Source organism: Alexandromys fortis, unplaced genomic scaffold (genome assembly GCF_014885135.2).
Source record: "Alexandromys fortis isolate MF-2015 unplaced genomic scaffold, M_Fortis_MF-2015_v1.1 scaffold_19, whole genome shotgun sequence".
Classification (NCBI taxonomy): Eukaryota; Metazoa; Chordata; class Mammalia; order Rodentia; family Cricetidae; genus Alexandromys; species Alexandromys fortis.
This window is the reverse complement of record NW_026067890.1, coordinates 2,320,918-2,339,172: the sequence shown is the minus strand read 5'-3', so window position 1 is coordinate 2,339,172 and position 18,255 is coordinate 2,320,918. Positions and strand designations below refer to the sequence as shown.

The following is an 18,255-nucleotide window of genomic DNA, read 5'->3' as shown; positions in this document are numbered from 1 at the left end:
CCCCCCCCCCCCCCGTGTTGGTTAAGTGATGCGGGGCGGGGCGGGGCGGGGCTGGGCGGGGCGAGGTGAGGTGAACCCCGTGGGAATATTGGTCAAGCATTCATATTGCTGAGCTGTAACTTCAGTTCTTTGTAATCGCTTTTTAAAGCCGGAAATTTAATGCCGTTCTCTGGCACTTCTCTGGGAAATACTCAGCGACCATTTATTTATTTAGTGGTCCTGCAGATGGAACTTAGGGCATACTGCGTGCTAGGTAAGTGCTTTCCTATTAAGAAATACCCCTAGCCCATAATAGATTTTTAAATAATTTAGGCAGTCATTAAAAACCCTTCAAAATTTAAACCCTTGCATGACTCAAATCAAAGCGATCCTTTCATTCTTTTTAAAAAGTTACTTTATCCAGCGCACGTTGTATGTTTTTATGTTTTGTTTGTTTAGTTTGAGATAGGGTTGTTCACAGCATAGTCTTCCTGGCTGGCCTGAAACTTAGTAAGTATCCCAGGCTAGCCTCTAACTTGTGGCAGTCTTCCATTGGATCCTAATTATCTCTAAAGCAGGGTGATTATTATTGGTTCCATTTTATAGGTGGATATTGAAGACCACACAGGCCAAGTAATTTGCTCTAGGTCCTACTTCATTTGTGTTTGACATGGATATAATATGTATTTAAACATGTGCCTTTTAAAGAATTTAAATCCTGAGTTAATGTGGATAGGCAAGAGAATCAATGGAAATAATTTATGTTAAAAGCCTCATGTTATGATTCAGTAAAGCTTCTTTTCTTGAAAATTTTTGAAAGGTGAATTCCCACTTGACATTAAATAACTTCATGGGTTTTCCCCCAAAGTTCAGATCAATGTGAATTGGTTGCTTAGTATTAGATTTCAGTTCTAAAAACAGCAAGTGTATTCTAAATCTATTCAACATAATTATCTCCATTAATGGAAGAGTATAATTCTCCAATAATGAAAGAGTGGTGTGTGTATTCTTTCTTTCTTTTTTTTTAGACTTGTCAGGGATGGGTATAGGGTTGTATGTCATTCAGAGCACAGACTTTTGCAACTAGGCCTGCTATGTTTATATACACACACATATATGTTTATATATATGTATACATGTGTGTATATATGTATAATAATTTTAAAATTTATTTTTTAAAAGGTGTTTTTAAACATTTATTTTCTATATGTGTTTTGCTTGAATGTATGTATGTGTACCATGTGCATATAGTATCCTCAGAGGCCAGAAAAAGGTTCTGGATCTCCTGGGACTGGAATTACAGATGGTTGTATACCACCAGTGGTAGGAATTGAACCCTGGTCCTCTGAAAGAGCAGTCAATGCTCTTAAAACCTGGACCATCTCTCCAGCCCCGTTATATATTTTTAGTCATCATTTTAAAATGTGTTTTGCTGTTGGTATTTATGGCAGTAACTTTTGAAGCTAGAGTATTAAGCAGCTTCTATAGTTGTTTGCCCATAACTGTTTATCAACCACATAGGAGCTACTATCTCAAATGAAAACACCAAACCAAACTGAAAAAAAAATGAAGATAAGTGACTGTCTTCTAGGTTCAGCAATGCGGTAGAAATTAATTAGAGTTAATCTAAAATTGAAACTTTAGGTCAGATAAAAGCCTAAGAAACAAGTTCATTCCACAAAAAAGATTTACATATGACTTTATACCTACTCTGTTTTTTTCTCCTTAAAAGTTGAATAAGATTTTTTTTTGGAGCCAGTGAGATAGCTCAGTAGGTATTTTTATTTTGTGCATATGGATTTTTTTTTTTTTTTTTTTTTTTGGTTTTTCGAGACAGGGTTTCTCTGTAGCTTTGGTGCCTGTCCCGGAACTAGCTCTTGTAGACCTGGCTGGCCCAGAACTCCCAGAGATCCGCCTGCCTCTGCCTCCCGAGTGCTGGGATTAAAGGCGTGCGCCACCACCGCCCGGCTGCATATGGATGTTTTGCCTAGATGTGCCTCTGTACACTTGTATGCAGAGGCCAGGAAAGGGCATCAGATCTCCTGTAACTGGAGTTTTTATTATTATTAATAGTATTATTATTATTTTAGCACTTCATGTACCTAAGTGTTTTGCCTGTGCACCACTTGTATCCAGTGCTCTCTGAGGCCAAGAGAGGTCTTTGGATCCCTTGGAGTTAGCGTTACTGACAGTGTGAGATGCCATGTGTGTGTACTAGGAATTGAACTAGGGAAGAGCGGTCACTTTCTTAGTCACTGAGCCATCTCTCCAGCCCCCTAATCTCACTTTCTTTTTCTTTCTTTTTTTTTTTTTTTTTGTTTTTTGTTTTTTTGAGACAGGGTTTCTCTGTGGTTTTGGAGCCTGTCCTGGAACTAGCTCTTGTAGACCAGGCTGGTCTCGAACTCACAAAGATCTGCCTGCCTCTGCCTCCCAAGTGCTGGGATTAAAGGCGTGTGCCACCACCGCCTGGCGAGATCTTTTAATCTGTGTGGTTGATAAACAGTTCTGGGTAGACAACTAGAGAAACCGATTATATTCTGGTTTCCGAAATCACTGGCATAATGTGTGCTGGATAAAATTCATGAGTGCTCTTGTAAGACAAGAGGGCAGCGACAAGGGCTAGGTGTGCAAGAGGACTGGGGGATAGTCCAGTGGTAGAGCATGTGCTTAGCTTACAGCGAGTCCCAGTACTACCAAGGGAGAGGGAAGAGAGAAACACTCCCTTCTCTACTTGTAGGTCTATAAATCTTACAGGACTCAGATACTATCATCTCTTAGTGACGTTTCCTAAGTCTTCCAGGAAGGCTTTTTAAAAAGACAAATATTTGTTCAAAAAGTACACACAGGAATGACTAGTTTGCGATAGGCAGTAGTTTATGACAGGAAAGTTAGGTAGGACCGGGTTATGAGGACTTTACAAATAAGGAAGGGATGTGGTTAAATGTATGGTTTTTTTTTGGGGGGGGGGGGTGTTTCAAGACAGGGTTTCTCTGTAGCTTTGGAGCCTGTCCTCGAACTCCCAGAGATCCGCCTGCCTCTGCCTCCTGAGTGCTGGGATTAAAGGCATGCACCACCACCACCCGGCAAATGTATGTTTTCTTAAGCCACCTGCTGAATGGAGGGTAAGTTAGGAGAGTTTAAGCACATCAGATTATAGTGCGTCTAAGCCTCTGAGGCTGGTAGAGCATCTGCGTGGTGTCTTGCATTTTGATAGTGACAGTTAAACAAATTGATTGGTACAGTAGAGCGTGAGGGTGTTTGCTGAGCATGGTGAGGTTCTGGGATCTATCTCTAGTGTGACTAAAAAAATCTAGAATAAGTGGTAAAGAATCACTTTGTAACATTGGTAAAGTTTCTCTGATCCTATGGAAATGAATAATTTTATTTTATTTTATTTATTTATTTATTTTTTTTCAAGACAGGGTTTCTTTGTATAACAGCTCTAGCTGTCCTGGAATTCACTTTGTAGATCAGGCTGGCCTCGAACTCACCGAGATACACCTGCCTCTGCCTCCAAAGGCATGTGCCACCATACTCAGCTCCTTCCTTTCTCCCCCCTCCCTCCCTCCCTCCCTCCCTTTTTCTCTCTCTCTCTTCCTTCCTTCCTTCCTTCCTTCCTTCCTTCCTTCCTTCCCCCCTTCTTTTTTTTTTCCTTTTTATTTTTCAAGTTAGGTTTTGTTTTTGTGTGTGTATAGTTGTGTAGCCTTGGCTGTCCTAAAACCTACTCCGTAGACCAGGCTAGCCTTAAACTCACAGAGATCTACCCGTCTCAGCCTCCAGAATGCTGGGATTAAAGATGTGCACCACCACTACCACCAGACAATTTTTTTTATTGATTCTTTGGGAATTTCACATCATGTACCCTGATCCCACTCATTTCCCAGTTCTTCCATGTCTGCCCTCCACCCTTGTAACCCCACAAAATGAAATAAAAAAATTAAAACTGAAATTGAAAAAAAAAGCATCTCACTTGTCTCCAGTTCCGCCATGTGTGTACCACTTTGCTCCTCCTTCTTTCCCATGTATCTGTCACATAATTGTTTGTCTAGTGACATTAGGTGCTGCGGTGTGTCATACAGTATACCATTTTACACAAACAGCTTTGCTTGCAAATGTTCATTGCAATGAGTTCATTCAATGGTCTGGTTCAGGTGGCTTCTGCTATCCATCAATACTGGACCCTCACCGACACTCCTCTCAGCTATCCTGCTGTCGCCCCAGTCATGGAGATCCTGTGGTTAAGGTTCAGCCACTTCTCCCAAACCCAGGCCACCAGGGTCAGCTCTCCAAAGTCCATGCCATTGGGGCCAGCTCTCTTTGGCCCATGCCACTGAGGGCACCACCTTTGGTAGCTAGAGAGGGGTGGGATCAGTTCTCCTGCTGTAGCCGTGTTGAGGACCAGCAAGGACACAGCAGGGCCCTTGGACATCAGCATGGCTTCAGGTGACAGCACAGACCATAGGCTTCTGCATGACTTTTGGTGGTAATATGGACCAAGAGCATCCATACAGACCCTGGCTGCCGTAGGACCATGGAGGTCCTAGACATGGACAAGACATGGCCTGCAGCACAGGCCACTTGCCTCAGCCTGTTCCGCACTGAGCTGCAGTCTCCAGTTCTGCCTCTCTCCACAGCATTTGAACTGCTCAGCTTCCCTTTCTTGCTCATCATAGTGGCAGGATGTATTGGTGCACCACAAAGTCTACATTTCTTTAAAGTGTTTATTGAACCAATATGAAATGCAGGGAATCTATGTACCCCAATTTTACTGATAACTGACTGATTCATTTTTATTTTATTTTTTGAGACAGGGCCTATTTAGTTCTGACTGTCTTGGAACTCCATATGTAGATCAGGCAGGTCTCAGATTCACAGAGATCCTCCTGCCTCTGTTTTTTTTAAAAAATATTGATTTTTATTGAGTTCTACATTTTTCTCTGCTCCCATCTCTGCCTCTCCCCTCCCCTACAACCCTCTCCCAAGGTCCCCATGCTCTCAATTTACTCAGGAGATCTTGTCTTTTTCTACTTTCCCTATTTTTGTTTTTTGTGGGGTTTTGTTTATTTGTTTTTTAAGACAGTGTCTCTCTAAGTACCCACGGCAGTCCTGGAACTCACTGTGTAGATTAGGCTGGCCTTGAACTCAAAGAAATCTGCCTGTCTCGGCCTTCTGAGTGCGGATGCCATCACCCTAGCTGGATCAGTTCCTTTTAAGTACTGAAATTTACTTGTTTTCTGTACATCTGTATGCATGTCTATATGCATTTTTGTAACGTGGATCAAACCCAGAGCCTTATTCATGGTAAGCACACATTTTAACACTAAATTATACTGCATGCACACACACACACACACACACGCACACACACTCCCCAAACTTAATTCTTACCAGCTTCCCTAACATTAAGAACTTTCTTCCTAATTTGATATAGAGAAAGTTAATTAGTTTTTTAAAATATCAGGTTTAAATTCCTACATGAATTTTTCTGTGGCTGCTGTAAAAATTAACACACAGTTTGGTAATTTAAGACAAGAGTTCATTCTCTTCCCAGAGGCCTGAAATCCAAAGTCAATGTTGGCAGGACTTTGCTCCCTCCAGTGGCCCTAGGCAAGTGTGCATTCTTTGCCTCTTCAGTTGCTGGTGGCTGCCAGCATTCCTTGGCTTGTGTCTGCAGGATTCCATTTCTGAAAACTAGCACCTTCAAATCTCCTGTTCCTTCTTATTGTCTGCTTGGCCTAAGATCTCATTGTATTTACTCAGTCACAGTCGACTGAGTAAATTATAGCCATGCATCACTGTTTCAACTATTTTTTTTTTCATTTAAAAATGCATTTTGTTTTACTGAGTTATATTAACAAATAGAAATTGTCTATACAGGGTATATAGCATAATGATTTTATGTGTATCAGGGAATGATTTCCTTAACATACTCATCATTGTACTGGTGATAATTTGTGTGTATTTGGAGGGGTGCTATCCTTGAGGGTTATTTTCAGCAAATTTTTCAAAGAAAAAATTTAAGCAGAGAACTGTGTTTTCTATGGATCCCAGACTGATTTCTCTGTCTCGGGAGACTTTTTAAATTGATAGCAGGGCAGCTGTGTGTACACATGCTGGGTGGGCAACAAATCTGGGGGCAGGACTCATCCTCAACCCTAACAATTGTCCATGACTGTCTTCTCTTTCCTTAGATAACACAGTAAGTTGTGGGACTCTCTCAACGGCACTTTGACAAAGACTGCCTGGAGAGACGACCCAGTGGTTAAGAGCACTTTATGCTTTTGTGGAGGATCCAGGTTTGGTTTTTACCACTCCCATGACAGGTCAAAACTGTCAGAAAGTTGAGTTACCTGGGACCTGATGCCTCTTCTGATCTCCGCAGGCTCCTGCATTCACATGGTGCACTGACATTCAAGTACATACACATATACATAAAATAAAAATTTACTAAAAAAAAAACAAAAACCGCTTTCATTGCTGCATCTAAAGTTCATGCCCCCTTTACTGTTCTCCATCTGAAGATTCTGTCTCCCTCACAGAGAGGGAGAAGCAGGCACATGTAAGCTAGTGGTGGTGAACTACCCGAGTCATCAGTTGGTGTAGAGGCTAAGAAGTGTAAACTGTCACCAAGTGCTGCTGCAGTGGGGAAGCAGGGCACAGTGCTGCAGGACAGAACTCTAACTTGTCTGTTGTCTTTGAGACAGGATTTCTCTGTGTATCCCTGACTATTCTGGATCTCACTCAGTAGACCAGGCTGGACTCAAACTCATATAGATCCTCCTGGCGCTGCTGGAATTAAAGGCTCTGTGCCACCACTGCCAGGCATTTTTTACTGTTTTTTTTTTAAATCTGAAAAAAAATTTTTGCATTACTGCAACAGAGAAGAGAGCTAAGAACAAGCTTCTGTGTGTAGCCTGCCATCCACAGAAAAATCCCATTGCCTCTGGCCACTGGATGGGAAATCCATCTTTGACTTGTGAGCTCATGGAAAACATGCAGTCATTTGCATAGCAGTTCCTGTCACTCCTGTAGGGCAGCACCATCCCTGGGTCTAGACGTAAAGGTGATGCTGAATGGCATGCTGGTTGCAGGGCTTGGGCTTTGCAGAACCTTCCATTTCCTCCTGTGTTCTCTCTTCACACTGAACTGCTGCATTTTCCTGACCTTGGCTTGTAGGGAAAGAGTGAAGCAGTCTTTGTCCATGTAACAATTTTGTTGTCTATTTTTCTTTCGGCCTCTTGACGGTAAAAGGAAGAGTAACAATACTGAATATCTAGTAGAATCCTGTAAGCATGTTTAAGATGCTACTCTGCTAAAAATAAGGTAGTTTTGAATATTTTAAAAAAAGAAACAATATTATTCACTGTGCTGTGTACTAGATCCTTGTGTATTATTCTCTTATGTCCACTTTTTTGGAGTTGATGGGTCTCACTCCGAAGCTCTGGGAGGCCTGAAACAAGCCTTCCAGAGTGAAAATAAACCAGGCTGGCCTTGAACTTGAGGTGATCTCTTGCCTTTCTGCCAAATGCTGGGATACAAGTATACACACTTGGCCTATCTTAATATTGCTCATTTCTTAATTTTTTTTTTTTTTTTTTTTTTTTTTTTTTTTGGTTTGTTTCTTGAGAGAAGGATCTCATGCATTCCAGACTGGTCTCAAATGCAGTCCATAGCAAAGAAGACTTTGAACACTTCCTGATGCCCCGTACCACTTTCCAGTTGTTGGGATTATAGGCTTGACCCATCATCCTAGCTTCAAGAGTGTTAATTTCACTTGCATTTGACCATAAAAAGGGTACTCTTTCCATAACCTTCTCCAGGTAATGAAACAAGTGTAGGTTCCAGAGACCAGAATGTGGTATTGGGGGTAGTCAGCCTAGTACAAGTTTGGATGACTGAAATGCAGAGTTTACAAAAGTATGCAGAATATAGGACCCTGAGATCTGTAAGGTTTTAAATTCAGTCTGCCTTTATTTCAGCCTCCCGTAGGACCAGACTGAATTTGTCTTTTAGAAATGCCACGTTTGCTAAATGAAGCATGGTTTTGTTCCAGGACAGTGGTAGAAGCTTTCTGATTCTGTCTGGCTCTTGGGCTGTGAATTTGGGGCCCAGTTTTATTATCTCCAAGTTTTGTAGCTACTTAGAAGCTACCACTGAAAGCTCTTGTGCTCCTGTTGCCAGTACAGTGGTTGGTTAGCCAGTCGTTCATCATGCAGCTTCTGTAAAGGAAGATGTAGCGTACTTTTCCCTCTGCGTGACGAACTACCAGCATCTCCGTTCCTGTTAACCTGGTCAGATGGGAAAAGTAATTCCAGATTCCTGTCATTATGATTCTTGTACTTCTGAGGAAGAGTTAAGGCCACATTTGTTCTCAATTACTGTACCAGCTAGGGCTTGGTTGGGAAAAGAGAATCCTTCAGTGTTATGGGGTAGGACATTTAGAATAGCAACAAGGAAAATAAAGGTGAAAGAAGAAGAGAATTAATTTCAAACCTGCTAAGTGGCCATCGTAACACAGGTGTAGGCTGGACAAGTCAGAGTTTCCAAAGAACTCTAGAAAGTCACATGTCTGCAATCCTGTCATCAGAGTAGGACCATGACTAAAGCTGGTGAAAATTTTATGGAGCACTGCCACCTCCACAAGGAGGCTCAGAGTCTGTTCATAGACTGATGGATGCTGAGGCCACTGCTGCCCAGTGGGAAGAAGGGCTGACCTAGAGCAAGGAAGAGTGAGGAGACACTGGAACCTGCTGATACTAGGTTAAAGAACTTTAAATTGCAGTTATTTGTTATGTGTTTATTTAGTGTGGCACATATGTGGAAGTTAGGACAGCTGTCAGGAGCTGATTATCCCTTTTTGTGATGTGAGGTTCCAGGGATTGAAATCATGTTGTCAGGCCTAGTGGTAAACACTACCCATCCAGCCATCTCCCTAATTCTCCCTACATTAAGCCTGGCAGTCTTCAGTTAAAGTCTCTTAATTCACATCTGCCTGCTAACTCTAGTGCATGTTTAGTGTTTACCTGGTTATAACACGACCACATACAGAAAGGCTTTGGGGGGATCTTTGGAGCTTATCTAAGTTGACATAGCTTCTCTCTCTTTCATTTTTACCCTATATTTCCTTTTCCTGCTGTAACAGTTCATATATAGTTTTCATTTCTTTCCTCTCTTGCCCTTTCTCCCTCTCTCCCTTCTTCTCTCCTTTCCTCCTCTTTCTCCTGTATCTTGAATTGTTTGGGTGTATCTTCCCTGGTAACAAATAAGGCCCATGCAGAAACATAGTTTAGAATGTTTTGATTTTTACTATGGACCCAGTGCTAATGACAGTGTCTGACCATACTAAATGTGACTTACATATCTGATGGCTTATTCCAATCTGGACGGTTGAGACTTGTTTATGTTTTTAAATTCTTGTCTCCTTAGTTTTGAATTTTTCATAGTAGTTGGTGTGTCTTGGTACTACCTGGCTTTTCCATTATGTTCTGTTCTTTGGAGGGTTCCTTTAACCCTTGTCTTTAGTGCTGGGAAATGAGCACAGGGGCAAAGTGACAGTGCAGAATAGTACAGGGCAGGAGATAGTACAGGGAGCGTGTGGAGTTAGTTCACTGATGCATGGCCACACAATGCAAGGGGAAAGCTTCTATTGTTAGGCCACATTGTTTTCCGTATCACTGGATGCTGAATAAGTTTTATCTGTAAGTTGGCATGAAATAGGTTTTGTATTTGTATAGCTAAAAAAATATTTGAGTGTAATTTTGCTTGAATATAATAATGAAAACTCTGTAGTCTATGAAAGAACAAGTTAAAAATTGACAGACCTGTAATTCACATCAGTGATAGTGTCTTGTTTAAACAGACACGGAACACCTTGGGGGAAGAAAGGGCAGTGAGAAACAGTGAAAAGCTGTTTAATTTAGAATATACTAGGAACTTGTAGGCCAAAATGTCTACTGAGGATGTGGCTTAGTGGAAGATTCTTGACTAGCATGTGCAAGTACTTAGGTTCTGGATACAACATAGCAAAACCTTCAATAGATTTAGAAGTAATAAACTCAACTTTATAAATATTAAATGTACTCAGCTATTCGGATGATATATGACAATTGATAAGCAAGTGCAAGATTTATTGATGAGGGCTGGGATCTGACCTGGTATGTCAGGACCTGAATTTGATCAGTCCAAACAAAAAGGAAGGGGAGTTCTATAAGAGAGCTTAACCAAACTGGAAACATTTCCTGCCCAGAGGACAGGAAGGATTTGAGAGGTAGGAGCTGCGTGATTTCCATCACGTCACTGTGGTTAATGTCACTGTGGTTTAAAAGGAAGAGACTGAAACACACCTAAGCCCTGCATTTGAGAGTGTGTACACAGATGTTTGGGAATGGAAAAGCAAAATTATGAAAGTACATACTGACTTGGAAACTTCTTTGTTTATTGAGACAGTATTTAACTATGTCCCTAGGTGGCCTGGAATCTATGCAAACCAGCTGGTCTTCAATTTGTGGTGATCTCCTGCCACTTACCCCCAAGTGCTGGGATTACTTGCATGTACTACCATGCCTGGGCAGAAACTGAACCTTTTACATTTTCATTTGCTAATAAATGGGACCATAGTTGTTAAAATCCGTGTAGTAATATTCTTGGTAGCACAGAATAAGTACTAACTGACTTCTTTGAACATATTTGAAATCACTCTTAGACATTTTCTGTGGTGGCTGGCAACTTTCTTTCTTTGTAGAGAGAAAAGCACCATCGTGCACTAGCATTTTACCGTAGTATGTACTATGAACCAAGAAGGCTATTAATTACGTGAGCTGGTTTCTCTAATATCTAATTTTGTGACCATGAACAAATTTTCATACTTCATTATTTTACTCATTTTTAAAATGAAATCCAGTCATCTTAGATAGTTTATAAAGCATGACCCACTTCTAAAATGCTGTCCAGTTACTTTCCACTCCTCAAGTGTTGGCAGTTTAATAAGTATAGCTTATTGTGGCTTTACTTTTTATTTCTTTAATGTCTGCGAAGCCAGACATCTTTTCTTTATTAGTTCATTTGTCTTTATTATTGGTGAAATATCTTTTGACAATTTTTAAATTGATTTTTGTCTTTTTTTCTACATTATAACAATTATCTTTATAAATTACATAATATATATTCTGGATATAAGCCCAGTATATAAATAATTATTTATACACATAGGTGTATATATATACATAAATATACATATTTATTTATTTTTCACTTTTAACACGAGGAGGTTAAAGTAGATGTTGTTTTCAAGTATGAATGACCTACAACATGCTATCTTTGCATTCATATTAGGACTTTTTTTTTGCTAATAAGGATTTACAGAAATGAGGCAGAGGGGTTAATAAAGAAGTCTCTGTATTTGTTCCTATGAGGTGATTCATTTGTATAGCAAAGAATTATATTGTTTAAGTTTTGTCTCTGAAATTCAAATAAAATATTTATGATAATATCTCTAGTGATTTATGTATGTATATTTAGTGGTAAACAGGTTTTTCTTTTTTTTACAGTTTATCTTTTTCTTTTTTTATTTACTTATTTATTTTTATTTATTAAAGATTTCTGTCTCTTCCCCACCGCCGCCTCCCCTTTCCCTCCCCCTCCCCCAATCAAGTCCCCCTCCCTTGTCAGCCCAAAGAGCAATCAGGGTAAACATGTTTTTCATTATTAAAATTTTTATGCTTATAATATGGCATTTGTTCATGTTTGGAGTATATTTAGAAGTGGGTTTGAATTGCCAAATTTTGTAAACAGCACTTTTGCCTTCAAGAATAGTTTTCTCAGAGCTGGAGAGATGGCTCATTGGTTAAGAGCACTGGCAGCTCTTGAGAGGACCTGGGTTCTAGTCTAAGCACCCACGTAGTAGCTTACAACAGTTTGTAACTCCAGTTCCAGAGGATCCACTGCTTTCTTCTGGATGGTGTAGACACTTCATGAACATGGCATACAGACGCACATGCAGGCAAACACTCATACACATAAAATAATAATGACAGCATTTTTAAGGGGCTAGAAAGATAGCTCGGTTGTCCAAAATATTTACTATTGCAAAAGACCTGGGTTCAGTTCCCAGCACTCACATGATAGCTCACAGCCAAATAATTGCAGTTGCTGAGGATTGCACACCCTTTTCTGAGCTTCATGGGCACCAGGCACACACGTGGTGCAATACATATATGCAAGCAAAATAAATGTTAATCTTTTTAAAGATAGGTTTCTGAGCCGAGCAGTGGTGGCACACACCTTTAAAGGCAGAGACAGGCAGATCTCTGAGTTCAAGGCCAGCCTGGTCTACAAAGAGAGTTCCAGGATAGCCAGGACTGTTAAACAGAGAAACCCTCTCTCGAACCTCCTACTCTCCCAGCCCCACCCCATAAAAGAATAGGTTTCTGTCTGGCATGATAGTTCATGCCTTTGATTCCAGCATTCTGGACTCTACTTCATTGCTCTGTACTTCTGTCTTATGATGGCACTTTTCTGTAGCTTTCTAATAAGTATGAAAGCTCAGGATTATATTTAACTCCCTCAACCTGCTCTTTCCAAATTGTTTTCATTGCCTAGTCCTTCATATATGCATGTGCATCTTGGCAGCATATGACTTGTGGCTCCATTTGCTTCAAAGGCTAAGGCAGGAGAGTCACTTGAGTCCAAGACTTTGAGACAACCTGAGCAAAAAAGTCAGGTCCTGAAACTGACAACTTAAAAAGTATTACCAAAAAAGGAAAGAAGAAAAAAAAAGAAATCAGCTTTCTAGTGTCTAGTAAAGAAGAAGGTATCTTAGTCATTGTTCTATTGCTGTGAAGAGACACTATGATCAAGACAACTCTTATAAGAGAAAGCATTTAATTGGGGGGCTTGCTTACATTTTCAGAGGTTTAGCTCATTATCATCATGGCAGGGAGCATGGAAGCATGTGGGCAGGCCTGGTGCTGGAGACGTAGTTGAGAGCCACATGCTAAGGGGGGGGGGGGCAGGTGACACTGAGCCTGGCTTGGCCTTTTGAAACTTCAAAGCCCACCTCCAGTGACACTTCCTCTAACAAGGCCACACCTCCTAATCCTTCTTAAATAGTGCTACTCCCTGCTGACTAACATTTAAATACATGAACCTATGGGGGCCATTCTTGTTTGGTTCACCACAGAAGGCTATAGGGATTTTGTTTGGAATTATATCTTTAGATCAATCTGAGGCAAAAGGTATAAGAAGACCTTGGGTGCAAAACACTGGCAACAACTATGCTTAAGCTGTTTGTTGGAAGAAGTGAGTGAACTGTCTCCATGTGTTCTGTAGTTATGGTGGTTTATAGAATTGTTGAAGCCTTCTAGATCTTTACTGATTTTTTTCTCATTTTTTTTTAGAAAAGTAGTTAAATATTTCTAGTTATGACTAGATTTATCTATGATTTTTCCTTTACTTCTGTTCATTTTGTTTGGAGCTACCATAATGGGGTACATATACCTTTATAATGGCTATAACTTGTTGGTCTATTGACCCTTTTGTTGTGGGATATTTGACTGCACAGTGATGCTCCAAGACTGTTAATGAAGTTAAATAATTGAAGTTGAATCAAGGGTGGAGTCCACAACTACCTAACCAGAATTAGCCTTAGAGATTTTGGCTGGCTTAGATAGAGAGGCACAGGAAGAGATAGGGGGAAATTTGGAGAGATTTGCAGCCTTTTCAATCTCGGAAGTTGGAGAAAGAAGGTCAGCTAGTCGTTCCTCTGTTACTTTCTTGATCTATCAGGTTTGTACTCCATTGTTTAACTCCTAAATTTTTATTAATAATAGAACAATTTAGGTAAACACTTTACTCTTTTATTACTATGAAATATTCTTCCAGTCTAGGAGTAATTTTTATGTAAACTTTTGCTTGATATTAATATAAGTCCATTTTTGTCATACTTTTCTCATGGTATCTTTTTCCTTCCTGCCCATCTCTCTCTCCTACTCCTCTTTCTTCCCTTCAACGAATCCCTTTCTTTTTCCTTTTTTGGAAAGACTGGACTTCACTAAGTGGCCCAGACTGGTCTTAAGTGATCTTCCTAGTTTCGTCTCTCAAATAGCTGGGACTCTAGGTATCAAAGGACTAAGATGGCCTAGTCCTTTTACTTTTCAATATATTTCTGGCTTTTCATTTAAGGTGAGTCTATTGGGACTGGATTGTTGCTTAGAGAAAGATAGCAATCTCCATATGTGTGAAGGTGTAGGTTCAATTCCTGGCGTTACCCAAATCATATTTAAAAGAAATAATGATAGTACTAGTAAAAATCTCTTGGAGCAATGTTGACATATTTTATTAGAGTAGAAGGACCGTGGCTGTTGTTATTAGGAAACCTGAGTAAAAGTGTATGAAAGCTATTCTATTTCTTGTCTTTATGACTTTAATATTATTTTTAAAAGTTTAATAATTTCTTGTTACTATTTTTTTTATTCTTTGTGTCTTCTACATTCTTCATTTCCATCACATTTATTTCCCTGTCCCTTCATATCCACCCTCTGCCCTTGCAACCTTACCCCCAAAATAAAATAAACTAATATCTAAGAGAAAAAAAATAAAGAAAAAGAAAATTGAATATTGTCATGCAAGCTGCAGTGTGACACAATGAATCACACAGTAAACTCTTTTATCCATATATCTTTACTTGCAAGTATTCATTGCAAAGAGTCATTGGTCTGGTTCGAGGCCTTTGGTTTCTGCTACGCTATCGATGCTGGGTCCTTACTGGAACTCTTCTCGGTTATCCTGTTGTTACCCTGTGTTGTGGAGATCCTGCAGCCTTGGGTCTGCAGGTCTGGTCTCTTCACGTGCTCCAGTAGATCTCAGATGGACGGATGTTGGTGTGGGTCAATTTATAACCCTGGTTCTGGGTAGTTGCAGGGTTGGTCAGCCCATTAGCTCTCCCTTATCCTCACCACTAGGGTGGGCTCTGCAGCACTGCCCTGGTTAGTTCACCTCTTGCAGTGATTAGCAAGGGGTAGGGCCAGTTCTCCCTCTTTCACGTCCTCAGGGTTGGTTCTCACACCTACCCCTTCAGAGCCAGCTCTACTGTGTTACCTAAGCGTGGCATAGGAGCCATTCTCCTGAGTGTTACAGTTGATGAGGGGCAGGGACAGTTCTGCTGCTCTTTATTTTATTTTTTTTTATTTTTTGGTTTTTCGAGACAGGGTTTCTCTGTGGCTTTGGAGCCTGTCCTGGAACTAGCTCTTGTAGACCAGGCTGGTCTTGAACTCAGAGATCCGCCTGCCTCTGCCTCCCAAGTGCTGGGATTAAAGGCATGCACCACCACCACCCAGCAACTGCTCTTATGACCTAAGGGTCAGCTTTCCTACCTACCTCAGGCGTTGATGGGCAGGGTTGGGGTGGACTGTGGGAGGGCAGCTCTCACAACTTTGGGGCTGGCTCAACCACATCTCCACCAACAGGTTTATTGTGTTGTCCAGGTGAGGTGCAGGGCCTGCTTTCCCAGGTGTTGCAGTTGGTAGGGAACACGGACAGCTCATACACTCTTATGATCTCAGGGCCAGCTTTCCCACCTACCTCAGGTAATGATGAGGGCATCTCACCCCCATAAGCTGCCACACGACAGATGAGTAATGGGGACATCTCTCCCATGCTCACTACTTTGTGGCTGGCTCTATTGTGCCACCCAGGCAAGGTGCAGTGCCTGTTCTCCCAAGTATTTTGTTGCTGTATTTTTATGGTAACTTCCTTAAAATTCTTGTGACACCAATATCTGGGTTATTTTTTGTGTCATCTGTTGATTGTTGCCATTTAACCAAGTTAAGATTTGTCTTGATTTCTGGTGAATTGCCACGAGCCACAGAATTACTCAGTAATTAATCAGCCTCCTTTCACAAGGTCAACCCATCAAAGCCAAGGGCTCTGAAGGTTAGGCCAAGATGCAAGGCGTGTTGGAATTATCATCTTGTGAATAAAGAGCCTGTTTCTTGCTATAGGTTTCTCACTTTAGCTTAATTCCTTTTGTTACAAATTCGGAATTTATCTCCCACAGTTCAGCCCTATTTGATCATTTACTGGGCACAATTTCTCCATTGCATTTGGGGTTTGCTGATTATATCCCCTAGCTATGTGTGAAAACAGTCACACAATCAAGAAACCTGCTTCCCACTACCAGGTCTCTGTTCTTTTCTTCAGTGTAAATTTAGAGATTATCTTTATTGGCAGGCATTTGGTCAGTGTTTATGGTCCAGGCAAAAGTATTCCATTTAAGACATTCCCAGATATTCAAGGACATAGAATTACCAAATGCCCCAAACTGTTAATTCCTAGCTGCTCAGAGAGAAAAAATAAGCGTGCCCTGATTTTACCTCATTTGTAGATAAGAAAGCAATGAAACTAGATAAGAAATAATAAAACTAACCTTGCATTAAAAGATTCCTAACTCCTCACACTCACCTTCACCTCAGTTTATTGATGACTTTAGTTCAGATTTGCTGCTTGTGTCTTATTCTTGGGAAAAATAATTAACCATCTCCCCACAGCCTGGAGAAAGACAAACCTCCACTGGTGCCTCTGATAGACATCAAGCCCCAGATCTGATCATTTAAAGGCTTGGGTCTCCTCTTTGTTTCAGCTGCTTAGAGTAAATGCGGTGAACTTCAGATCTAAAAGGCCTTTGAGCTTGCTAACATTTGACAAAAGTGCTAGTGGACCAAGGGCTGCCTAGTTACTCAATGCCTGCAAGATTTTGTGGGTCTTTATAACTGGGTAAGAACAAAAAGAACAGAACATAAGTTGGAGCAGGAGTTGGAACAGAAGCATCCCAGAAATTAGAGATATGAAGAAGAAAAGAAGAAGAAAGGAGGAGGAAGAAGAGAAAGAAGAATGTAGCAGATAATTGGAATTAGAATTGAGACAGAATTAGAGCTAAGAAATTACAGACAGTTAGGACAGAAGAACTAGAATAGAGAACAAGGAAGAGAGCAATAAAGAGACATGGCTAGAAAGAATATGTTGTGAGGAGTTTGTTTGTTTTTAACCCCCAGATTTTAGTCCTTTCACTTACTGTAGTGTCTTTCTTTTGAACCCTGAGAGGAAACTCTAGAGGCCAGACCTTTAAAGATTTTGATAATGAATATACTCATTTTGAGTTGTATCTTGAACACTTGTATATTATGAAACTCTGGCTCCTACTTAAATCTTTTTTATTCATTGCAGCTTGGGGGAAGAGTGGAAATTCTGTTTGCTGATATTCACTTTGTATGTAGCAGGAATGGCCAACAGGGAGACTCATAGTCTCTGCAGATTCTAGTGGGAAAGGGAGGAGTCACCACCTCTGCTCTCATGGGTTCAGGTGCTGGGAGTTAACAAGGCTTTCCCCTACAATTCATACAGTATTTAGCTGGAATGGTAACCGTTTTTAGGATGACTGTCTTTAGTCGTGTGATTAGAGAAATGGAGTTTTCCTCAGCTGTTTGTTGTTCTACACTGTTGGCAGTTCCCAATTATATGGCACTGTAGCACTTAGTAGAAAACAGAGGTTACCAAACATCTCCAAGAATTCAATACTGCCTCATCTCTTGACATATGTTTTCAGCCTGAGTTTTCTGGGAGGTGCCTTTGTCTTTGGTCCAGGCTTTTTGTTGTGATTAGAGGAGGCTTCTATCATCTTGTTTGGAACCACCATCTCTTGTTGGATAGTAGTTTCTGTATTTCAAATACAGAATACTGATTAACTTGTCCTGCTTATTTTGTTTTTCAGACAAATGAAGAGAAAACAATGTCTGCCAACCTAAAGTATCTTTCCTTGGGAATTTTGGTGTTTCAGACTACCAGTTTGGTTCTAACAATGCGTTATTCTAGGACTTTAAAAGAGGAGGGTCCTCGTTACCTGTCGTCTACAGCAGTGGTTGTGGCTGAACTTTTGAAGATAATGGCCTGCATATTTTTAGTCTACAAAGACAGTAGTATGTATCTAGGGTGGTTTTTTTTTCTTTTAATTTATTAGTTTAATTTTTATATATTTGTGAATATATTTGTAACTGCACATTTGATCTCTTGCATTATTTAATTTCTCCAGACATTATTTAAATTCTCGGGGCTGGAGAGATGGCTCAGAGGTTAAGAGCATTGCCTGCTCTTCCAAAGGTCCTGAGTTCAATTCCCAGCAACCACATGGTGGCTCACAACCATCTGTAATGAGGTCTGGTGCCCTCTTCTGACCTGCAGTCATACACACAGACAGAATATTGTATACATAATAAATAAATAAATATT

General features: G+C 40.5%; 1 protein-coding gene across 4 annotated transcripts in view; it reads left to right on the top strand.

Moving 5' to 3' along the window:
* The window catches only part of Slc35a3 (solute carrier family 35 member A3), a 41,515-nt gene that overhangs the window by 911 nt on the left and 22,349 nt on the right, over positions 1 to 18,255 (top strand). For 2 of the 4 annotated variants that reach the window (XM_050137955.1, XM_050137897.1), the window contains exon 2: positions 17,741 to 17,945. The exons of 1 other annotated variant lie outside the window; for it this stretch is intronic. In XM_050137955.1, coding sequence (XP_049993912.1) covers positions 17,759 to 17,945 — 187 coding nt within the window. In that variant the 5' untranslated portion in view covers positions 17,741 to 17,758. Of the gene's footprint in view, positions 1 to 121; positions 254 to 17,740; positions 17,946 to 18,255 lie in introns of those variants that run through there. One more of the 4 variants, XM_050138017.1, reaches the window with a different exon arrangement.